General features: G+C 41.7%; 1 protein-coding gene across 1 annotated transcript in view; it reads left to right on the forward strand.

Moving 5' to 3' along the window:
* LOC136874566 (pancreatic triacylglycerol lipase) overlaps positions 1–26,477 on the forward strand; it is a 145,597-nt gene that overhangs the window by 44,974 nt on the left and 74,146 nt on the right. Inside the window, exons 2-4 of the mRNA XM_067148203.2 lie at positions 5,140–5,195; positions 18,126–18,203; positions 23,289–23,331. Of these exons, the coding sequence (XP_067004304.2) occupies positions 5,144–5,195; positions 18,126–18,203; positions 23,289–23,331 (173 nt within the window). The 5' untranslated portion in view covers positions 5,140–5,143. The remainder of the gene's footprint in view (positions 1–5,139; positions 5,196–18,125; positions 18,204–23,288; positions 23,332–26,477) is intronic.

Consider the following 26,477-nt stretch of genomic DNA (forward strand, 5'->3'; position numbering starts at 1 on the left):
GAGTGTTGGGACGGACACAAACACCCAGTCCCCGAGCCAGAAGAATTAATCAGAAGCGATTAAAATCCCCGACCCGGCCGGGAATCGAAACCGGGACCCTCTGAACCGAAGGTCAGTACGCTGACCATTCAGCCAACGAGTCGGACAACCAGGAACAATTTCTAATTACTATATTGCGTGTAAAAAGCCTGGATTTAACTACAAACCCCTCCACAGTGTTCAGATGGAGAGAGACATATGTCGATGTTGATTCTTCTGATGAAGACGTTTATAGTTCAACAGACGCCTTGGTGTTATTCGACAAAAACAGGCTATGTGCTGGCACCGGATTTCAACCTCGACCTTCCCACTGTCATATATTACGTCATTCATTTAATCTCATTAAATCCTCTGATGAGATTGACATCAGGAAGGGCATCCAGTCGTAAAAACTCGCTAAGAGGATCCATCTTACTTGAGACCCGACCATGTACAGAAACGGGGCAAGGGTAGAGCATACAGCTTGTATGCAAATTGTGTAAATAATGTGTAAAGTTATGATAAGAAAGCAAAGCAAAGTCATCTTCGTACAGTCATGAAGGCACCATGAGGGGTGGAAGGTAAAGGCTTCCACTATCCGTAACCTTGGCACTTGTTGGGGTAGAGTGGTTAGCTCTACTCCCGGCCGCCTTTGCCTCCAGTAATTAACTGGTAGTCATTTTTGGCGTAAGCTATTTGCACCTCCGGAAGTGGAAATCTCGTTTTATAAATTTTACGACTTCCTGACGAGGATTCGAACCCACATCTTTCCGGGTGAACCGAGCACGCCTTTACCACCTCGGCCAGGCAGCCCTTATAGTTATGATACATCCTGTATAGCGAAATTATTTATGAATATTCTTGGACAATTATCTAGTACTAGTACATAAACCTGCCTTTCGACAGTCGAAATTACTATCTAGGCTATAAAGTAATTGGAAATTCTAAATGGACCATTAATATACCTTATCAATAATAGTTACGAAAGGCCCCTGTTCAGCATAGCAGGTGAAGCCGCGTGGGCGAGGTATTGCTAATCATCCCCAGTTGTATCCCCGACCGGGAGTCTAAAGCTCCAGGATACTGCCCTTAGAGCGGTAGAGGGGAAAACCGAACCTGGAGGGTAAACAGATAAATAAGAAGTAGTAGTAGAAGAAGAAGAAGAAGAAGAAGAAGAAGAAGAAGAAGAAAAGTTACACCTTCCAGGTTTTATACGGCATTCGAATGGAATCAAAACAGATGTTGTAGTATTTCCTTACAAACCACATTGAGTACAGTGTAGCTTGGAGTTTCATCTGACGTCTACGGATCTGAGTCATATTGAGAAATCTACATACAAATGTCTGAAACACTGGAGTGGAGAGATTGATCCCAGTTTTAAAGTTTATCTTGGTTACTTATTAATTGTGACAGACATGGCTATATTTAGAGGTAATTGCCTCCATTTAAGAACGAATAGTATACTCGGATTCACAGGTGCTAAATCTATTCTCCGAATGAAACACTTTCGTCTTGAAGCTGAGTCTGCCTGGATTTCTTCATGAACGATATTTTTGTTTATCTTCAATCTCGTTCCATTGCAAAAACTAGCTTTATTAACTTCATTAACATCATCGCACACTAGAGTCAATGCTAATGTACGTTATTTGGTTATCTATGAAACTATGTTAACTTGTTCGTTTCTTGAGCAAAAATCGCTAGTTTGGAAAACATTGCTCTTCGTATTGGATGAAAAGAAGAACCAAATGAATCTCGTACAATTTTAAAAAAATACTGGTTTGTTGAATCTCAATAGTGCCATTTGGCCTAGTTCTCCGTTTTCGATTTTTAGAAACCATTCTAAATTTTTTGCCATAAAACAGAATGTTCTGTGATGTAGTGGTTAGCGTGATTAGCTGCAAACCCCGTAGGCCCCGGGTTCCATTCCTGGCTCCGCCACAAAAAGTGTTATGAGTGCTGGAACGGGGTTCACTCAGCCTCGGGAGGTCAACAGAACAGAGGTGGGTTCGATTCCAACCTCAGCCATCCTCGAAGTAGTTTTCCGTGGTTTCCCACTTTTCCTCCAGGCAAATGCGGAGATGGTGCCTAACTTAAGGCCACGGCCATCCCCAACCAGGTTCGCAATATTGCCGCCAGATGTCTCAACATCATGTTCTATAGTGTATTAATATCCGGAGAGAAGTGTTTTTAATACGATTACGTATAGATTTAACTTAGTGTTAGTGTTCAAATGAACTCCAAGGAAGTTTCATTTACATTATACAATTTGGTGTACTGTGCAGTAAGTCCGATTTGTCAAAGAAAGGAGAACATTGGAGTTTTCCTTCGTTTCCCGCCGATCCAGTTTTAAAGGAGAAGTGGATAATTGCTATGTCTAGACAGGGAGCAAATTAGGTACCCTTTGGTCGCCTACGACGTTATCCAGAGTCTGTAATTTACAATTTAAATATTGAAACTTCAGAGTTTAAATACAGCAAATAAAACAACTTCTTCCGAATAGAGTCCCTTCAGTCTTCATAGGTCACCCCGCCTACAAACAGGAAGGTGTCACACCTGTAGTCAAAGACATTTCCCGAAAGCGGAAGCTACACGTACAACTCCAAATAAAATAAGAAAAGTGTGTTCCAAAGTTGATTGTGAAAATGTAATGACTCTACCGGATTATTCAAGTAGACCTACCACAAATTAAAAAGGAATTCGGGTCTCTTTCCCACTTGCTGACCAAACGCTAGCACTCCAGAAGCGAAATATATACTGAGAAGGAAATAAAACTACCGATTGAGACAAACAATACGCAAGCTAAGGATTAAAATAAAAGATCTGAAGTTCTCGAATTAAGTTGAAAATTCTGCATTTGATGAAAAAGTTAATAAAATAAGGAAAGATGATGGAAATTGAGAAATGAAAGAATCATTCCTATTAGAACAAATAGACGCTTATGGGAAGAAGTAAGTAAGATATGGAGGAGCAACTTTTAAAATTTCTGTCCTTTGGCAAAGAAAATCGCCAATGGGTTACAGACTCACTGGATCACTTCACTGCCTCCGACTTCCACATCAAAAGAATTATGTTGGCTTTTCGAATGGAGAAACAGGAATAACATCCCTCATTAAACAAAGGCTTCATTACGAAGTCATGAATTTGACATGCGTGGAGGAAAAGTTAGAATCCATTATCATCAACCCATCAAGCCCAGAGTGCACTATTATTTTAATCTTGACCGATTTCTAGGATACTCCGAGACTGAACTTGAAGAATCTGGCCTTAGTGACAGGATTGCAAACAGGCTTCAGTGCTTTTTGTTTCGAGGGCTCTCTACATTGTTTGGGATTCCTGGGGTGTTTTATTTCACTCGCCAATTAACGGGTACACAACTGCGCAAATTAACTCGGAAGGTATTGTCTGAAGTGGAAAACACAGGTTTTCAAATTTTGTGACTGGTTACTGATAACTGTACAGTTAATCTAAATATGATGAAAGACTTGTGCAATGGGACCATCCCGCCTGAAATTCAGCATCTAAATGATAAAAATGGCCCCCTCTTTCTGAGTTTCGACTCTATTCATGTGCTAAAGAACATTCGTTCCCTGTTTTTACAGAAAGATTTTTTCCATGAGCAAAAAATGATATGAAGCATCCATATTAAGAATCTTTATGATATACAAAGGCAGCAAACAGTGAAGTAAGTTTTCCATCTTACCTGGAAAAAATGAATGTCCAAAGGGCTAATTTTTATTTTCGACATGCTTTACAGGAGCTTTTAAAACACTGCCTACTGTTGCCCCAGAAGCAGTGTAATATATGGCATCTCTTAATAAGACAGTAGGATTTATAGAACATATCAGGAAATGGCATGATATTCATGACGTATGTAACATTAAGGACTTTACATGTTAAGACATGCGGATGAAATGATATTTATGAAGTCGGATGATGAAAGGTTAAAATGGCTTGAAGACACGTTTCTTCCTTATTTCGAAGAAATTCAGAGATATGTTGGGAAGAGACACCGGATTAGTTAAGAAACTTATGAAGCCCTCGTTCTTATCACTAACGAGGGAACACATACATGTGTTACACTCGGATTCGGTTGAAATTTGGTAGGAATATTCGTGGGAGGCAGTAGAATGCTAAGGTGAAAACTGTATGTGCCCAGCGCAAGTTTAAACGCCAAAATAGAACAAATAAATAGTCGTAAAATTAGAAGTGCCGCGGGAGTATTGGGGTGTGGCGGAGAGGTAGGATGTACGTGGTTCGAACTCATATAGATATAGCTGTGTACTTACGTCATCATGGCGATGCGACAATAACTTCGTTGACAGAAACGTATTTTTCTGTCCCCAGCATTCCTGCATCTCGCACCGCAATAAATATTCTTCACCACAGTTTCCCACACAGTGCAGTTGCTGCCTACAGTCGTCAGTGGTCTGAATTAGAAGAGCTGCATTCCGCTTGCAGTAGCATAACAAATTATTATTAGTACATGTAAAATGTCAGGGTTGTACGATACTTCAGACTATGGCGCTATATACTCAGTCCTAGAAATTTCCTATTCCAACGTCAAAAAATCTATCTGCTGAACAGATAACTAAAGAAAAAAAACCTTTGAAAGTGGGTAAAATGTTTTGTGACGCAAACTTCCACTAATTAAGTCATTGCGAAATAACTGCAGCAAGCTGATATACCCTCTTAACGTTAGGACACGTTTATCGTCTTGTTCTACTACCGGTTGCCTCAAAAGAAAATCAGCATGTCTCAAAGAAGTGTGCACAAGATTTCACTGAATAATTACAAAACCTAGCATAAATACAGTATAATAACCAGAGTCCGGAAGTTTAAGTTTTAATAGGTTAGAATTGAAATTAATTTGATCACTAGGAACATACACAAATTTAAGAAACAGGTCATTGAAAAACCTATCTGATTCTCCCTAAAGGGTATTATTATTTTTAAGCAAGACTACCTCTTTCGTTCTTATGAATATTGATCTACCAATAGATTTATAGCCTAAGTAAATATTTAATTTCTCTACTTCTTCTGAAACTTGAAATCTTTGCACGTGGAAGAATAAAATATTATACCTATAAGGCACTTGCTACAAACCATTATTTTATGTTCCAGGAATATGTTCTACAAACAGCTCTCTTCGACCGTACTCCTCTGCTTCTTTCTCATTGGTAAGATTTTCTTCATTTGCTTCCAAAGTTTATAACTAATAGACACTTTACTGCAGTAATGAAGTACTTCATTTTATTCAGAACTTGTACACGATGGTACTAACTCAAAGAGAAGGGTCACAACTGCCAACAATTCCCAAAACGACTGATGCCTTTGGTTAAGTGACTATGAAATTAAATACGTGTAATAAGTTAATGAGCTTGCTTGCGTTCGATCTCTTTCAACCAAAGTAGGCAACACCAAACGTCAATTTTGCCTTTTTCAGATAATGAGACGTATCAGTTAGACTTTGAAAACGATATTAATGTTTAGAAAGCCTTTCTTGTGGACAGTCGAGATTTCCTTCTGATGACGCAGAGCACAGTTCTCTGCGAAACGTAAAGAATTTCACCTTATTTTCTTGACACGGCATAAGCCGAAAAGCCTATATCATGTCTATAAGACGGGCCGTGAAAGCATCAGTGGCAATGACATTAATAGTTGTTATTAAGCTATTACTTAAGAAATGTATAGCCGCATCTAGAGGCGAGGATAGGAATTGTGCTCGTCGCACTCCTCTAGGCAACAATTAATTAATGACTGACAGATGAAATTCATTCCATTCACGCATTCTATTTATTCCATTCCTGACTCGGTCGAGTGACTGGAAACAGGCTGTGGATTATCAGTTTTTCTTATTTAGTATGGGAGGACTCGGCTATGAAATCTGCCGCTCTGTCCGATGGTACATTCACATGCAATTAAAATATGATCAAAACTTATTTTACAATGAAATATTGCACACGTGCTGTTTGCAGCATAAGGTATTTTTATAACTAACTACTCTGTATTAATTTATTGTTCAGTTATTACGGTAGTTCAATCTAAGTAACCCAATTTTTGACGTGATAACATGTAAAAAATCATAGCACATCGGGCTTACTGCTCCGGAACTACAGTAAGGTCTAGTCAGCATAGTTGAGGTACCGTGTGGTTGAAAATGTATAACATACCAGAAAATACGACACTCTGGTCCCTGATCTAAATACGCAGGAAAGTGGATGGGCCTTACAATGTAACGATTTTTAGGTATACGGTATGGTCTGCTAATAATAACACCGAAACCAAAATACGTGCATAGGGGAATGAAATATTATATTGGTATGGCAAATCGTCCGAACCGAAGAGACCTAAAATTGGATCTTTCTACAATCGACGATTTGACACTCTAAATGCGAACTCATCATGTGGGGGTACCGTTATAAATCTCTCTTTGATTTCTAGATGATGGTACTGTGACGGGGCGTGGGTAGCAAAATAAAAACACAGAACTGGCAGCGTTAACTTTCTACAACTGTGGTTAGTTTCACTAGACAACAACGTTTTTGTCACATAGGTGAAAATGGGCATATTAATTCAAAATTTATGAGCTAATAACAGATAAGAACATAAAATGTTCCCTCACACACCATTTTCTTGTAAATCATGAAAATATGTTTAAAAACAAGCAAAAATCTAGTTAATGAAACATGGACCTCCAGACCTGAGACAAGTTTTCACAATGATTCTTCTCTTGTCGGTTACTTAGGATTCAGAGCTTAATATGGAAAGCTGGTTAACAATATGTGTGACCTTGCCAAAGGTGGATGAGTGGTTTACTGACTTAGTGCTCTAGGCGCCAGACCAGCAGGAAGTGACCAAGACAGTCCGATCCCTTTATGAATATTCACATATTCAGTTTAAGTTTTATCTTGCACATGAAAAGTGGTTTCGTCATCATCATCATCATCATCTGTTTACCCTCCAGGATCGGTTTTTCCCTCGGACCCAGCGAGGGATCCCACCTCTACCGCCTCAAGGGCAGCGTCCTGGAGCTTCAGACTCTTGGTCGGGGGATACAACTGGGGAGTATAACCAGTACCTCGCCCAGGCGGCCTCACCTGCTATGCTGAACAGGGGCCTTGCGGAGGGATTGGAAGATTGGAAGGGATAGACAAGGAAGAGGGAAGGAAGCGGCCGTGGCCTTAAGTTAGGTACCATCCCGGCATTCGCCTGGAAGAGAAGTGGGAAACCACGGAAAACCACTTCCAGGATGGCTGAGGTGGGAATCGAACCCACCTCTACTCAGTTGACCTCCCGAGGCTGAGTGGACCCCGTTCCAGCCCTCGTACCACTTTTCAAATTTCGTGGCAGAGCCGGGAATCGAACCCGGGCCTCCGGGGCTGGCAGCTAATCACGCTAACCACTACACCACAGAGGCGGACAAGTGGTTTCGTTTGGTTTCAAATTAGTTTATTTTATTTTCTCTGCAATGAGAAAATCTCGTCGTGCTTGTGTACATTCGGCAAAAAGTTTCCGTTACGTGTGTTGGTAGCTCACTATAAAAAATCCGCGTCGATGTTTGACAAAACTTCAAAACGAGCATATTTGAGATATTTTGGCTGTCCTTTTGATGATAAAGCTGAAGAGTGGGCACCTCGTTTGCCCTGAATAAGGTGTTATTCTAATTTTAATAAGTGGGTAGGTAAGGGTTATTCTGCCCGAAGGCAGGTCCGAACCTCCGCAGAGGTGTTCCTGAGCCGGAGTTTACGTGCGGTAGGGTGGCCAGTTCCTTTCCGCTCCTCCATTCCCTTACCCCCCACCAACAGCGCGTGGCAACCCATCCAACTCCTGACCACGCCCAATGTTGCTTAACTTCGGAGTTCTCACGGGATCCGGTGTTTGAACACGGCTACGGCCGCTGGCAATAAGTGGGTGGGTGGGTGGGTGGGTGGTGACAAAACTCACACTATTCCTTTCGTGGTGCCAATGGTTTGGTGTGAACCAACAAACCATGTAAATGACCGTTATTTTTGTCTGACTAATATCATGGGACATTTTTTTTTTTTTTGCTAGTTGCTTTACGTCGCACCGACATAGATACGTCTTATGGCGACGGTGGGACAGGAAAGGGTTAGGAGTGGGAAAGAAGCGGCCGTGGCCTCAAATAAGGTACAGCACCAGCATTTGCCTGGTGTGAAAATGGGAAACCACGGAAAACCATTTTCAGGGCTGCCGACAGTGGGATTCGAACCTACTATCTCCCGAATGCTGGATACTGGCCGCACTTAAGCGACTGCAGCTATCGAGCTCGGTATGGGACATTTAAAGAAAACAAAATCCAATACTGAATATCCTAATGTTCCCTCTGTAAGACAACCCGGTCCACATGAACCTGAGCTCCCAATTCCTCGCCAGCCTTCACATTTAAAAGAAACCATTTAAGTAAATGAACATATTGACGAGCCTGGACCATCCACTTCCTTTGATCCAGATTACAACCCAGAACCTGAAAATGAACACCTCCTCGTCAATCAGTCCAAACTAAATGACTTAGTGAACGATAAGAATCTGACAAAACATCAGGCTGAGGTGCTGTGATCGCGACTGCAACAACGGAATTTACTTGCTGCCAAAACCAGAATTTCATTCTTTAGGGCGATGCATGAACAGTTTTCCAGTTAAACAATTCACTTTATGCATGTGATGGTCGGGCGCAACCGATGTGACAGGCACACGTTCTTATCTCGTATTCGTCATTGGCGGGGGCGGAACTAATTTCACCTGTTTTCGTGCGACCTTCAAGCCCATATCGGCCAGGTCGTCATTGACCCTCCACACATGCTGTTCTTGCGAAAAAGATCCACCTGGCACATAGCGCCTGACCGTGCACCATTACGTGAGGTAGGTCTTCTCAATTTATTTTGATCAGAATCTTTTATTTTACTTACTTCACAATGATAAAATGCTGTTGTTCATAAATATTCACAATAATTGTAATATTATCCATCCTTGTGCTTTTGCACCCGAACATGATGTATATTTCTATTGTATTAATTTCTTTCAGGATTTATACTTCAGGATGTCAAGTTCGATGAAAATGTACGACCTGAATAAATCTTATGACCTCGCAGATGTACCGTAATGAGATATCTGGAAGACAATGTTGAAGACCTGAATGGGGATACTGATGACAACAGTGCTAGAAGTTCTGAAGATCATTTAGAGGACCGCGGTGGTGATTCTGAAACTGAGCATGAGGACAATTGTACAGATGAAGAGGATGAAACGACATCAGGTAGCAATTATTTTAGTGGGAAAGGATAAAATAACTAAATGGAGACATAATCCACTTCTGAAAAGTGTGAAGGAGAACCCCACAATCTTCTTACTCGCCTTCCTGGAGTAATAGGAAATGCTAGGTTTGTAAATACTGGAGTAGAGTGCTGGAATAATCTATTACTGAAGAAATATATTTTCAATATTGTAGTCAAATTCACGAATAAATACATCAGCCACATGAAAGATAAGTTTGTTCGTAAAAGAGACATAAAGAATACTGATGCGTTATAAGTAAGGGCTTTTATAGGATTTTTGTACTTATAGGAGCTTATAGAGAAAATAGGCAGAATCTACAGGAACTATGGGGGACCTACAGATATGGAGTAGAAAAGTTGAATATTAAAAGGTCCACGACTCTAATGCGATGCTATCGTTTCCGTGATCGAGATAGTAGGTTAGCCAGAAGAGCAGAAGATAGACTCGCACCAATTCGTGATATTTTCTCCCAGTTTGTGCTCAACTGTTAGAAAAATGATTCGCTTTGTGAAAATACAACACCAGATGAAATGCTTCCAGGTTTTCGTGGAAAGTGTCCTTTTCTTAAATACATTCCGTCAAAGCCCAGCAAATATGGGATAAAAATGTATACGCTTGTGGATGAATAAATGTTTTATTCCTATAACTTAGAAATTTATGCTGGGAAACAAGCACAAGGACCTTTCATCATCAGTAACAAGCCAGTTGATGTGGTTAAACGCATGGCCAAACATTTGTTAGGCTAAGGTCGTAATATAACATCGGTTCAGTGACTTATAACTTACTGAGGAACTAAAGGAGAAATGAATATGCTACGTGGGTACATTAAAAAATAGACAGCTGCCACCTGAACGTGTCGCCACCGAAGGACGGGAAGAATATATTAGCATTTTCGCCTTCAGAAGGTACAAACCGTTAGTGTCTTACATCCCAATAAAACAAAGAAATGTGATTCTTGTATTTACGCTCCATAATGTCGCATCAATTGATCCTGACACGAAAGAAAAAATAAGCCAGTCATAACCTTCTATAACACAACTAAAGGAGGAGTAGACACTGCAGACAAACTGTGTGCTACATTTGATGTGACTCGAAACACCGAGCGATGGCTTATAGTGATATTCTTTTACCATGCTAAATATAGAGGGCACCAATTCTCAGGTTATATCCCCAGGTAATGGACTGGAACCAATGCGAAGGAGAGTTTCCTTGAAAGAGCTGTCACATGAACTTCTTATAGGAGAGATAGGTAGAAGATGTTTGAAAACTGTTGGCGTACCATTGGATCTTCAAAGGAAATGGAACAAATTTCAACCAAATCGGGAGGACAAAAATCAAGATGAGTCAAATTCATAGGCTTCCATAGAAAGAAGAAGATGTGCAACATGTATGACGGAAACTGGCCTCAGAAGACTAACTAGATACGAGTGATAAACATATAAATGAGCGCTTTGTATGTCACATACCAATCTCGTTCGTGACTCGTGTTATGGTAGATATAGCAACGACCAAAATGTAGAGAATTAATGAGTGTATTCACTATTGTACCCAAACTGATTGTTGTAATGACTATCGTTTGATATGCAGAAACAATAAGGGTGGTGTTTTTACCAATGAAAATGAGAAAGAATAGTGGGTAAACGGTATTTATGAAGAATATATTATTCCACATAAAAATCGTCCTTCTAACAATAATATTAATATAAACATAAGTAATACCAATATAATGGTCCGTTATTGGACATTATAAATTTTCCAGCGAACTCATTCTTGGTAGCCTGCTTTTCGCCCTCGTCTGCTAAGTTAGGCTCCTCAGTTGGGACTTAGCACACCTCTCAAGGCGCAAGGCTAGTGCATACCGTGGAGGCCACTGCATAGGCTACTTGAAGCCACCAGCAGTACCAATGCACTATGAGAGCTATGTCTCATTTCCAAACATTTTAAACGGGAGTAGTCAGGTTCACCACATCACGGAAATCGAGTGATAGCTCCTCTATCTGAAGGATTACCAGAATGATAAAAAGATGAAAAGTATATCCAGAATTTTATGAAGCCAATTATACCTTTTAATGTTGTTCACCAGGAATGAGATTAATAACTGCGTAATAATACGACCACCATGGAAAACTGTTTAGTGGCTGCATACCAAACTCAAGAGTGTTTCGATGGACTTTTCCCGCCTTGCTTCGCTTTTTTCCCCCTATAAGAGATAATTAATTTAATTTCGTGTGGCTATTTCTAGCCGAGTGCAGCCCTTGTAAGGCAGACCCTCCTATGAGGGTGGGCGGCATCTGCCATGTTTAGGTAACTGCGTGTTATTGTGGTAGAGGATAGTGTTATGTGTGGTGTGTGAGTTGCAGGAATGTTGGGGACAGCACAAACACCCAGCCATTGGAATTAACCAATTAAGGTTAAAATCCCCGAACCGACCGGGAATCGAACCCGGAACCCTCTGAACCGAAGGCCAGTACGCTGACCATTCAGCCAACGAGTCGGACCCTATAAGAGATGAGAGATATGGAGGGAGATTGCGCATTCGATGGCGAGATTGCTACTAGGGCGTGTCGCGTATCTGTCTGTATTTGCGCTAGAAACCTTTGTTTAGGACAAAGACTATGGTTACTTTAGTGCAGTTGTGCTGACGTTGATTCAGTGGATCGGTTATCTATATACTTTCCAATAATAATTCAATCGTATGATGGTATTTAGACGCTTTACAGTGAGGTCGCCAGTACCGAATTAACGGAATATAGACAATGCCGTACATATAGAATTCATCATGAAGCGGTACGGGTAAACCCGCAGATATATCGCGAAGTGCGGAAGAAGTGCAAGTATAAACTAAAGCCATTTGTGTTATTCCCGCTAGACTTATGAGTCTGAATCAGTCGAACATGAGATAATGACAATTTGTTCGACCGATCAGGTTGCTGATTTCAGATAGTAGATATGTTGCCTATATTTATTCGTGCGCGGTTAAGCAGCTAAAAGGGAACAATGATTTTTAACGTCGCAGATCGCCAGTACTGATTTCTGTCTCAAAAGTTAAATAAAAGTACTTGGAGTGATATGCTGTTAATAAATTAGGCATTTCATTCTAGTGAAGACCTGTGCTATGTTTCGAGAGACGTGTGATACGAGACCTTCCGACCACATTCGCAAGAAGACGACCTCATGAACGAGCCATCCTTCAAGAAGACTGCATCATGAACGAGCCACCCATGGAGACTGGACCCAGAGGATCGATCCAGGACCACATCGCTGCCATGATGGGCTGAGCAGGCACAGCCTAACCCGGACAGAGGGATGAGCAGGTCACCAAAATGAAAGATAAGTGAACCACACTTGTAAGCATGTGTTAGGGTTAGGGGGTCGTTACGCAGAAATATAGTAATCAAATTTGTAAATATTAGTATATGACTTGATTATAGCCTATCAGGCTATTTATTAGATGATTTTAAAAGTAACAAACTTGTAAAGTATAAATATTTTTATGTAGTAGATATGTTACATGGTGGGAAGAGGTGTGCCTAGTGTTACGTAAGCTTGTTTCGTGAGTATTAGATCAGTATATTCCTTAGTATCTTTCGGCGGATAATAATTTCTTGTAAGTATTATTTGGATCAGTTTATCATTCTCTCTATTGGGATAGATAGATCTGCGTAACGTAGTGTTTGCATGCTGCCTGAACATGATTTATATGCATGCATTTATTTGATCGACTCCGGGCGAAATTAAACCACATCGTAGGCTGTGTCATTAAAATCTGTGACTCCGTTTTACTCTGCCAAACAGTGGCTTGAACCTTGGACCTAAAAGTTACCAAGAACACGTCATAAGGATAGACGGTGATAATTGTATGAAGTAGCACGGTATATTGCTTTATATCTGCGAACCATGTGACCTTGCCGCGGTGGGGAGGCTTGCGTGTCCCAATGATGCAGATAGCCGAGCCGCAGGTGCAACCATATCGGATGGGTATCTGTTGAGAGACCAGACTAACGAATGGTTCATCGAAAGGGGGGTAGCAGCCTTTCTGTAGTTGCAAGGGCGGCAGTCTAGATGATTGACTGATACGGCCTTGTAATAATACTCAACATGGCTTAGCTGTGTTGATACTGCTACACGGCTGAAAGCAACGGAAAACTACAGCCGTAACCACCTCCCGAGGACATGCAGCTCTCTCTGTATGAAAGATGTACTGATGATGGCTTCCTCCCGGGTAAAATATTCCGGAGGTAAACTAGTCCCCCATTCGGATCTCCGGGTGGGGACTACACGAGAGGGGGCGATCATCAGGAAGATGGATACTAACATTCTGCGAGTCGGAGCGTGGAATGTTAGAAGTTTGAATCGTTGTGGTAGGTTAGAGAATATGAAAAGGGAGATGGATAGGCTAAAGTTAGATGTAGTTGGTATAAGTGAAGTACGTTGGCAGGAAGAACAGGATTTTTGGTCAGGCGACTACCGAATTATCAACACGAAATCAAACAAGGGTAATGCAGGAGTTGGTTTAATAATGAATAAGAAAATAGGGCAGCGGATAAGCTACTACGACCAGCATAGTGAAAGAATTATTGTCGCCAAGATAGACACCAAACCAATGCCCACCACAATAGTGCAGGTCTATATGCCTACTAGTTCAGCGGATGATGAAGAAATTGAAAGAATATATGAGGAGATAGAAGATTTAATACAATATGTCAAAGGTGACGAGAATCTAATTGTGATGGGAGACTGGAACGCAGTGGTAGGCCAAGGAAGAGAAGGTAGCACAGTAGGAGAATTTGGATTGGGACAAAGGAACGAAAGAGGAAGTCGGCTGGTTGAATTCTGCACTGACCATAATTTAGTCCTCGCCAATACTTGGTTCAAACACCACAAACGACGGCTGTATACGTGGACGAGACCTGGAGACACTGGAAGGTATCAAATAGACTTCATTATGATTAGGCAGAGATTCAGAAACCAGGTGTTGGATTGCAAAACTTTCCCAGGGGCAGACGTGGACTCTGACCACAACTTGTTGGTCATGAAATGCCATCTGAAGTTGAAGAAATTGAAGAAAGGAAAGAATGCAAAAAGATGGGATCTAGACAAGTTGAAAGAAAAGAGTGTGATGGATCGTTTCAAGGAACATGTTGCACAAGGACTAAATGAAAAGGCCGAAGGAAACACAGTAGAGGAAGAGTGGAGAGTCATGGAAAATGAAGTCAGTAGGGCTGCTGAAGAAAAGTTAGGAAGGAAGAAAAGATCAACTAAGAATCAGTGGATAACTCAGGAGATACTAGACCTGATTGATGAACGACGAAAATACAAGAATGCTAGAAATGAAGAGGGCAGAAAAGAATACAGGCGATTAAAGAATGAAGTGGATAGAAAGTGCAAGGTAGCTAAGGAAGAATGGCTGAAGGAGAAGTGCAAGGATGTCGAAGGCTGTATGGTCCTGGGAAAGGTAGATGCTGCATACAGGAAAATCAAGGAAACCTTTGGAGAAAGGAAATCTAGGTGCATGAATATTAAGAGCTCAGATGGAAAGCCACTTCTAGGGAAAGAAGACAAAGCGGAAAGATGGCAGGAGCATATCCAACAGTTGTATCAAGGTAACGATGTAAATAATTTCGTTCTGGAACATGAAGAGGCTGTTGATGCTGATGAAATGGGAGACCCAATTTTGAGGTCAGAGTTTGACAGAGCTGTGAGTGACCTAAATAGGAACAAGGCACCTGGAATTGATGATATTCCCTCTGAATTACTGACTGCCTTAGGAGAAACCAGCATGGTAAGGTTATTTCATTTAGTGTGCAAGATGTATGAGACAGGAGAAGTCCCATCCGATTTTCGGCAGAATGTTGTTATACCTATTCCAAAGAAAGCCGGTGCTGACAGGTGTGAAAACTACCGCACTATTAGTTTAGTATCTCATGCCTGCAAAATTTTAACACGTATTATTTACAGAAGAATGGGAAAACAAGTTGAAGCTGAGTGGGGAAAGATCAATTTGGCTTCAGAAGAAATGTAGGAACACGTGAAGCAATCCTGACTTTACGTCTGATCTTAGAGGATCGAATCAAGAAGGACAAGCCCACGTACATGGCATTCGTAGATCTAGAAAAGGCATTCGATAATGTTGATTGGACCAGGCTATTTATGATTCTGAAGAGGATAGGGATCAGATACCGAGAACGAAGAATTATCTACAACCTGTATAAAAATCAGTCTGCTGTAATAAGAATTGAGGGCTTTGAAAAAGAAGCAGCAATCCAGAAAGGAGTGAGGCAAGGCTGCAGTTTGTCCCCTCTCCTTTTCAATGTTTACATAGAACAGGCAGTAAAGGAAATCAAAGAGAAATTTGGAAAGGGAATCACAGTCCAAGGAGAGGAAATCAAAACCTTGAAATTTCCCGATGATATTGTTATTTTATCTGAGACTGCGGAAGATCTCGAGAAGTTGCTGAATGGTATGGATGAAATCTTAGGTAAGGAGTACAAGATGAAAATAAATAAGTCCAAAACAAAAGTAATGGAGTGCAGTCGAACGAAGGCAGGTGATGTAGGAAATATTAGATTAGGAAACGAAGTCTTAAAGGAAGTAGATGAATATTGTTACTTGGGTAGTAAAATAACCAACGATGGCAGAAGTAAGGAGGACATAAAATGCAGACTAGCACAAGCAAGGAAGAGCTTTCTTAAGAAAAGAAATTTGCTCACTTCAAACATTGATATCGGAATTAGAAAGATGTTTTTGAAGACTTTTGTGTGGAGCGTGGCATTGTATGGAAGTGAAACATGGACGATAACTAGCTCAGAAAGAAAGAGAATAGAAGCTTTTGAAATGTGGTGTTACAGAAGAATGCTGAAGGTGAGGTGGATAGATCGAATCACGAATGAAGAGATACTGAATCGAATTGGTGAGAGGAGATCGATTTGGCTAAATTTGACGAGAAGAAGAGATAGAATGATAGGACACATCTTAAGACACCCAGGACTTGTTCAGTTGGTTTTTGAAGGAAGTGTAGGTGGCAAGAACGGTAGGGGTAGACCAAGGTATGAATATGACAAGCAGATTAGAGCAGATGTAGGATGCAATAGTTACGTAGAAATGAAAAGGTTAGCACAGGATAGGGTGGCATGGAGGGCTGCATCAAACCAGTCTATGGACTGATGACTCAAACAACAACATGAGATAAATCAGGCCGTGGTGGTCAGTTAGTTGAGTCAGATATATCGAATGAGAATTGGTTCCTCATTTGTTCTATGGCTTGTTGGGTTGTCAAGAGAAGACGTGATTAAAAGCCCTTGAGAAACCAGGCTACTGGTCCCTAATTTATGATTTTTTTTGCGTGGGATGGGGGAGGCTTTACTGGCGAGACGTACAGGTCAATGCCCAACCCTGCACGCCGGGGAGCCGCAGCCATTTTTAAAAGCCAAGGTTGTAAGGGATTCTTTCTTTTTTAGGCAGAGAATTATTTGTGACAGCGATTCTTTCTTTTTGTTTTTCTCCTTTCCTTTTTCACTTACTTGTCAATATATGTGTATTCTACATATGATATATCGGTACTAAGGAATTAGGATTATTAGTTAATCTAGTGTGTATAAAGAATACTCAGTGGATATGAGTTCACATACCTATGTATTTTATATGTGGTCGGGTAACGTGTAGCTTCAGCGTTGGGTTTATCTTAGTGTGCGTTTATAACATGCAGTGTTGCTATTTAGATATATATTTCCCCAAATTATGAGGGAACCTTTAATAATAGCCTTATTACTCCGTAACATCTCTAATCCTATCATCATGTATTTTTATTTGTAGGTCGAATGGTGCTGTTCCATGTAGGGGACACATTTTTTTTGTTCACTTATCTACTCCTCCGCACAGAATCATCAAGCTATTTTAGGTTGTCTTTGAAAATTATAGATGTAAGCCTTTATGACATTTATCTTTTGCACTATGAGTGCAATCTATTGTAAAGAAAAACTGGTTATGAACACAGAAACTAATGCTTTGTAAAATTATTTATTCAAAATGCAACTGAGTTCCTCATTTCATAATTTAGAGTAATATAGTAGTTTTCCTGACCCCATATACTCTCGTCAAAATCGACCGGCTGCCGGTTGCAGCTAGGCCGGTGCAGTTATTTAAGGACAGGTAAGCAGGTAAGTTCGGTAGTGCATCATTGTTTACGCCCTATAGGGTACACTATGAACGAATATTTGCTCCAATTTGTCCTCTTGAATTCCAATTTTATCTTCATATTGTGATCTCTAATACTTTTCAAAACACCTCTCAATCTTATTCGTCTACTAATGTCATTCCACGCGATCTCCCAACCGACGGCTCGGAACATACCACTTAGTCGAGCAGATCGTCTCTTTTCTCCCAAGTCTTCCCAGCCCAAACTTTACAACATTTTTGTAACGCTGCTCATTTGTCAGAAATCATCCAGAACAAATAGAGCTGCTTTCCTTGGGATTTTTTCCAGTTCTTGAATCAAGTAATCCAGATGAGGATTACACACACTGGGGGCATACTCTAGTTGGGGTCTTACGAGAGACATATGCCTTCTCCTGTACATCCTTACTGTAACCCTTAAATATCCTCATAACCATGTGCAGAGATATGTACCCTTTATTTACAATCACATTTATGTGATTACCTCATAAATGGGATGTGATTATTATACTTTTTATAGTTCCAGACATATTAAATACTTTTAATAATGCAAGCTATCATGTGTATGAATCCCGTTAATATGTTTGCAAAATATACTCGTAGAAATAAATGTTAAAACATTTTGACTTCATTTGTTTCAGGACATTACAATGGAGAGCTGATTATTCAACCTGTTTGTTTCTTTCGGGTGCTATGCATTCCTTTACCTCATTATTTTGGTGAGTCAGATACTTAAAACGCTATGTATGTTAAAGATAAGTATTAAGTAACAACGAACTTGCTGTGGGTTGCCAGATAAAGTGCGTGGTTAAAGCAATTATGTGCCAAAGCCTTAAAAGCGATTAAGTGTAGTTCAGGTAATTTTACTGCCGAGCTCGATAGCTGCAGTCTCTTAAGTGTTGCCAGTGTGCAGTATTCGGGAGATAGTGGGTTCGAACCCCACTGTCAACAGCCCTGAAGATGATTTTTCGTGGTTTCCCATTTTCACACCAGGCTGTACCTGAATTAAGGCCACGGCTGCTTCCTTCCCACTCCTAGCCATTTCCTATCCCATCGTCGCCGTAAGACCTGTCTGTGTCGGTGCGACGTAAAGCAACTTGTAAATTGGAAACTTTTTTTATCACCTACTTATGATGATCATCCCGCCTGGTGGCCACGATCGTTAAGGCGTTGAAGTCTAAGCGGTCTGACACCGAGGTTAGCCGGTTCGAGTCCCGTTGGTCTAAAATATTTTCACCATCCGAATGTTGGCCGGCAAGGTAGGGGATGAGATGGTATACAATTTCTAATCACTAGATTGCGTACCAAAAGCCTTGATTAAATTCTCCGCAATTTCCATATGGAGAGAAGGCATATGACGCTGTTGATGGCGATTCGTCCGTCGGATGGGGACGTTAAGCTTTCAGGAAATCCTTTGGTGCTATTCGGCAGGAGTAGGTTATGTGCCGGAACCGGGGTTCACCCTCTCCTTTCCTACTATCGTATATTACGTCAATCATTTAATCTCATTAACTCCTTTGATTAGGTTGACGTTAGGAAGGGCATCCGGTCATAAAAACCCGCCACGACAGATTCACCTCACCTCATACCCGACCCCGCAGAGAAAGGGGAGAAGGGTTGGACAAGCAAAATTTAATTATGATCACCACCGTCCCACATCCAGACGCGCAGTTCACCCATGGGCGTCAAATAGTATTAGTGTTCGTTCGTAATCTGTTTACCCTCCAGGGTCGGTTTTTGCCTCGGGCTCAGCGAGGGATCCCACCTCTACCGCCTTGAGGTCAGTGTCCTGGAGCTTCAGACTCAGGGTCTGGGGATGAAACTGGGGAGGATGACCAATACCGCGCCCAGGCGGCCTCACCTGCTATGCTGAACAGGGGCCTTGTGGGGGGATGGGACGTTTGGAAGGGATAGACAAGGAAGGGGGAAGGAAGCGACCGTGGCCATAAGTTAGGTACCATCCCGGCATTTACCTGGAGGAGAAGTGGGAAACCACGGAAAACCACTTCCAGAATGGTTGAGGAGGGAATCGAACACCCCTCTACTCAGTTGATCTCCCGAGGCTGAGTGGACCCCGTTCCAGCCCTCGTACCACTTTTCAAATTTCGTGGCAGAGCCGGGAAACGAACCCGGGCCTCTGGGTGTGGCAGCTAATCACACTAACCACTACACCACAGAGGCGGTATTGTTAGTCTAAAATAAATAATATTTCTTCAGTCATAGCCTGCCTAGGGGTCATGAAGTGCCAAGGATCTCTAAAAGTGGCTCACTGCGCCTTCCTGTGGTGCCAGGATCGCTTTATGTGATCCTCAGTAAATGTGTGGTTTCTTCATTATTATGACATCTGCTGGTAAAACCTTCGCACTCAGCAACTTGAATGTCTCTAGTGCACACTTATCACCACTATTGTCACTTTAGGTGGTATTTGTTAGAGTTTCGTGGCTGCTTGTGTGGAGGTGGTAGTGTGTTGGCCGCCAGATCCGAAGATAGCGGGTTCAAACCCTGCGAAGGTAGTCGGATTTTTCAAGCACAGAAAAAGTCCATTCGACACTCCATCGTCATTTAAAAGATCTCTGGTGACACATTTGGTGTTTACCCAACAAAATTGATTAAATCTCAGCCATAGATGCCCAAAAAGAGTTTCGGTTTGCTCTGTCTGCTATCTAGTGGGCCTAGAATAAAGCAGAACGTCACAATTGACGAGCAGACAGCCAGAAAAATATGCATAAGGTAGCTGAGACCATACGATTATTATTATTATTATTATTATTATTATTATTATTATTATTATTATTATTACTATAAAAATCTTGCAACTAGTAGTTGTCATGTGACTGTAGTAAACAAACATGGCATCGTTAAAATCAAAAATATTGCTAACTGAATCGGATATTTTACAAGATCTTGGTGAGGGTAGTTACTTTAGTGAAATTGATAAAAATGATTCTGAGGATATTGAAAATCCAGGTGAGGTACAGGTCCTCCTCCGCAGTTGTAACCCCCCCTCTGAGCAACGATTCTCATTGTATGCTGTTGCCCAAAGATAATCTTTCAGCGGTGACACGTCCGACTCGTTGGCTGAATGGTCAGCGTACTGGCCTTCGGTTCAGAGGGTCCCGGGTTCGATTCCCGGCCGGGTCGGGGATTTTAACATTCATTGGTTAATTCCAGTGGCCCTGGGGCTGGGTGTTTGTGCTGTCCCTAACATCCCTGCAACTCACACACCACACACAACACTATCCTCCACCACAACAACAGTTACCTACAGCTGGCAGATGTCGCCCCCCCTCATCGGAGGGTCTGCTTTACAAGGGCTGCACTCGGCTAGAAATAGCCACACGAAATTATTATTAGCTGTGACACCATGCACTAGCAACCGTCACTATGGCAAAACTTTTCCTCATAGCGGTAGACATTTAACATCACAAGACAGGCACTGCGGCCAGTCACAATCACCTAATAATGCTCAATGTCTGTAATTCACTCACACAAACTAAAACACATTCATCGCATCAGCCTTCATGCATCCTCTTATATCCACAATAATCTGAGCACTTCTCGTCCTCTCATGTAATAGACCCCCGTTCGATCTAAGAGCACAACTTCGAAGGCCCTTTTATCACGACGTTGGAGGAACATATCCCTCTGCTTCCACTACACAGCTGGAAAGTCCTGCATAAAACATAGCAAAGCAAAGCAAAATCATCTCCGTACAGGCCATGAAGGCCCTGGGAGTGGTGGAATGTAAAGGCTTCCACTATTCGTAACCTCGGCACTTGATGGGGTAGAGTGGTTAGCTCTACGCCCGGCAGCCTTTGCCCCCAGGAATTAACATGGTACTCATTTTTGGTGTAGGCTGAGTGAACCTCAGGGCCATATGCACCTGCGACTTCCTGACGGGGATTCGAACCCACGTTCTTCCGGGCGAACCGAGCACGCCTTTACCGCCTCGGCCAGGCAGCCCCCATTCAACGTAGCAGTACATGTAATACCCTAAACTTAGGCTGCCTGAACGCTCCTAGCTCTAGGCTCCCGGCTCGAACATTCACAACGCACTTCCGTCCCCGCATATACAATGAGCTTATTGTCACGAGCTCGCATATGTCACATCAATACAAAAATAAACCTGAAAAATGATACCTGAAACGATCCTAATTACTTCTTTACCCTTATTACCACTACAAGTCATTCAAGGCTAAAGACTGAAATAAACCATGCTCCACCCGTAACCGAATGTACATATAACTGGCTTTCCCAATGGAATAATTAAAGCTACTACTGTATTTACATAATTAGAAAAATGTGGATGCGATTTACTCTTAACTCATGCCCAGATTTTTTCCAACTTATTTGGTTTCCTTAGCCTACATCAGCTCATCCTTCCACATCGTCCAGTGGGTTTTAGTGATCCATCACACTGATATAATTCATATCTGAAATCTCCAAGCCCATTCCAATGTTCTCGTCCATGGTTTGATGCTCTCTACTTGTACAGCTTCTCCTGATGGCTTCTTAAGTGGCGCAGAGTATTAGACACTGGTTGTTTTCGACATACGTTTATTACCGCGCTCACATTAAATTGTGCTGTGATTTAGAAATGGGAAACAATTGTCAATTCCAGCTATACGAGCATTAGTGCGGCTCTTACAGCTTCTAATTAAGGGTTAATTACTCAATCATGAATATCTGTTTTGCGATCTACTACCGTCCGATTTCTTGCACTTCGCACTTATTATGAAATTGAAACTTCTTCCCTGACTTAAGAAACACTTATTATCATTACTACCTGCTCAGCATGAGTCTATTGTCTCAACTGCTACACTTACAGTAGCTAGAGGTCGTCTCCTTCTATTCATCAGTCGACCCTGACGCTTCAAGCCACCCTTATTTATAATATCTCTCCTTCCACTCTGCTCAGGGGAACCTCGGCCTAACAGACGCTACTTCTTTGTACTGTAGCCTGCTTTCATTTTAGCGGACATTCAGAACTTGCGTATTTTGTTAATAAGACATGATCACAACCTTTTATTAGCCATAGACATTCGATACATCAAGGGATAATTTATCTCTGTTTTACTTTCGCCCAAGTCGGCTCCCTGACCTGAGTCAAATCTTATTTTAAAGTGATTTCAGGCCTGTCTTCCCTCATATATCGGAGCTAGCATTGGTAACTGCTGCTTTCCCAAACAAAATTCAAGTATTCTGTCTTGCTCTCACCTTTTCATCTTCTCTGTCTTCACGCGGACACATCCATGTATTCTTTGTCTACGTCGCTTTCCAACCCCAAGCATTGACAGCTGGTGCCTCCCCGATCATGTCTCGGTGCAAGCCTCCTATATAGGCCTTGTGCTAGGTGTTAAATAATGACCCACCGGGCGAGTTGGCCGTGCGCGTAGAGGCGCGCGGCTGTGAGCTTGCATCCGGGAGATAGTAGGTTCGAATCCCACTATCGGCAGCCCTGAAGATGGTTTTCCGTGGTTTCCCATTTTCACACCAGGCAAATGCTGGGGCTGTACCTTAATTAAGGCCGCTTCCTTCCAACTCCTAGGCCTTTCCTATCCCATCGTCGCCATAAGACCTATCTGTGTCGGTGCGACGTAAAGCCCCTAGCAAAAAATAAATAAGTAATAATAATGACCCTGAAACCACTATTTTACGGTTCGATATATCGTTGACACAGAATATGTTGAGAGATTGTAAAATAATCCTATATAGACTATTGAATACATAACAGATTAGCAATATGTATTTATAACGCAAAGCAACAGGACAAAATGATGATATTTGTTACTCTTTTTTTTCAGGTTATGACGTTGCGAAGAGTGTTTCTCTACTATTCCTGAACGGGTGAGTGGCTCAAGGACAATAATTTAGTAAAATGTGTTGATTGGATTTTCATTTAAGATACGTGAGCTAGTGTTATGCCATTGTACCTTTTGCGAACTGAATTAGATAAATATTTGTATTTGAAAGTGAAACGTATCAACATCCTCTAAAATGATAATGTTGGAACGTGTAGGTGGTTGGGTAAATGACACACAACTGGTAGAGTATACTTAAATATTTATTAACTGACGCTAATTGCTAATATGAAACAGGCACACAATCACGCTTAGTTCGCTCTCTCCGTTCTCATTAATCAGTCGCACTAGTTACTCACTCTGACACTTACAAGCTAAAATAATTACACTAGGCACACTTCTGCAACTGTCACTTGGATCCTAGGACAGTTCACGAAACTCACTACACAGCTATCGCGGCAGTACAGTTCACAAGTGCTCTATATGTTCTAACAAATCTGAAAGTGATACACAGTTCGTACACTCACGGCGATTTTCGTTCACTATCCTGCGTCCATCAGCTGCACTATTTCGCATTCGTCGTTAGTACACAGACAGCACTCCATCAAAACTCTTCACTCACCTAATCCAGAATTCCACAGCAGCACACCCAGTGTCATACAGCAATACACTCACTTTACAGCACTGTCTGTCTGAGTACCCAGATATCAGACATTTGTCCCAGTCTACCTGAAAATAGATTGTAAACAGAAAATGTGTTAATAGTTAATGTCTTTAAAGAGTATTGTATTTTGAATGGAGATTAAGGTGCTTGATTTCATGAGAATTACATTGTGCTATTATTATTGCTATTTGTTTTACGTCGCACCGACACAGATAGGTCTTATGGCGACGATGGAATAGGAAAGGCCTAGGAATAGGAAGGAAGCGGCCATGGCCATAGTTAAGGTACAGCTCCAGCATTTGCCTGGTGTGAAAATGGGAAACCACGGAAAACCATCTTAAGGGCTGCTGACAGTGGGGTTCGAACCCACTACCTCCTGAATACTGGATACTGGCCGTACTTAAGCGACTGCAGCTATCGAGCTCCGTAATTACATTGTAATCATATTTCATAATATAACTTATAAACTTAGAACGTACTTACAATTAATTAATAAATGGAAGTATGCAGCAAAACTTAACTTTTATCTTCACAATATACGATGATTTATTAATATTTGTCTCCGGTAAACACAGGCCAGATATTTCTCCCGATCTCTCTTCTACGTGAAAAATATGATGACTGCCATTCAACTGCTGTCCTTTCCTTACGGTAGAATCCCTGAAATAAGCCGGGTCCCATTTCACAACCTCAAACCAAACACATATAACTGTAGTTACTTTGCCTGTTGAATGCATATTCGCTTACTCGTATTAATGGAAATGCTGCGCAATCCAGCGATTGCCTACTACGTGCGTTCGCTACTCTCCCGTATAGGTTCACCTTTCCTCGTCGGTAGGGGCGCCACCAGTACCACATAGGCCTATAGGGAGGTAGGCTGTCCCAGCTACTTCGCTAGTGCAGACGCCCCTAGAATAATCTGGAATCAGAAAGTTCTGGGCTCCTCTCGCGTCACCAGGGAGGACTGAAATCAGTGTAGTATTACGAGAATGTTACAAGTCTCGGGATGGGTAGACTTAAGAGTAAGGAGACGAGCTTCCTGACTAAGTGGTATGCGTTTCAGTGGGAATTTTAAAAGTAGAATAGATCATAATATGAAGAGTTAGCATTTTCCTACGAGGTAATTGACCGCTAGTTGAGTAATAAGGATGTATACATTCTAACGCGAGGTCATTGACCCCAAGTTGAGTAGTACGGCTATAAGGTTTTAAACCATTGAACCCGAAATAACGTCATGACCTTGCGTACAAGAGCAAGTCTAACCTCACAGACTCCATTGGAAGGCCTAATTGGTCAGGGAATGATCGGGAGCGCTTTTGACCTATGTGAGGTTATGACGTCATGTGCATACGTAAGAGGGCAATGCTAACCCCACTGCAAACCTGGAGAGTTTTTGACCGCTAGGTGAGGTTATGACGTCGTACCCTTAGTACGAGGGTAATGCTTTGGAGGAGCTTTAATCGGACGACCTGCCCTTGCCGGAGCCTAATCATGGACCCCTTGGGAGGAACCAAATCGATCGGAAGCCCATGGAGGAACCACAAATCGGTTAGGTGAACAGCAGATGAGGTTATGACGTGTTAACCTACCCCTGCTACGAGGAACGCCAACCTAATCTCAGACGGGTTCCCCTTGGAGAAGCTGAACTAGTGAGGTGACTTGTAGCTGTGGTTAACGCGTGTGTTAACCTAACCGTCGCCACGAACGGTAATCTAACACCACGCATGCACTTTGTTGTCTCCCCTTGGAGTAGTGACGGAGCTGTGACGTAATAAGCTCGGGAAATTTAAAAATACATGCTTATCTTTATATAACTTCCCCTTACATAGCTGTGACGTCTCAGCGTGACAAACAACTATCAAATCCCGCTACAGATATATCAGCGCGCTCTCGTGGCGACTTCGGGAGTTTCTGTAATCAAAAGGTAATCATATCTCGCTTGAGACATAAACAGGGGTGATAGCTATTGCGCATATGCGCATGTAAATCAGCTTGAGGTACACTCTAACGGCGAGTTTGCATGTTACTGTAATGAGCCGTATCCTGCCGGCCCATAAGAAATATTCAGAGTATTATTTGACATAATATATACAGTTTATTCATGTAAATTACAGTCATAAATGGTAGAGTATTGAATCCCAAGATAGTTGAGATCGGATGTCTATGGAGACATCAAGTCGCTGGATATTGCCCAACATTTCCTCGAGATCGTGAGAATAGCTTAGCGTAACCAAGCGTTGGTAAAGATCGGCACGTGTACAAGGTGCTGACCAAGCTATATATTCCGCCAATGAGAACGTGAGGATACGGCAACCATGGAGTCTACATCGCGCCAAGGGATAATCACAGGTTGACCAACGTGTAGAGTTGCTTGAGTTTAATTCTGTCATTTGTCGGTTTTCCACAGGTCTATAAGTGAAATATGATCAGAAATACGATTTAAAAATTATAGGAAGAGATTTGCCATTGTTTGAAATGTGTTTTATAAATGTATTAAAATTAATATTGTGACATTATACATGGCAAGC

This window comes from Anabrus simplex, chromosome 5 (assembly GCF_040414725.1).
Source record: "Anabrus simplex isolate iqAnaSimp1 chromosome 5, ASM4041472v1, whole genome shotgun sequence".
Lineage (NCBI taxonomy): Eukaryota > Metazoa > Arthropoda > Insecta > Orthoptera > Tettigoniidae > Anabrus > Anabrus simplex.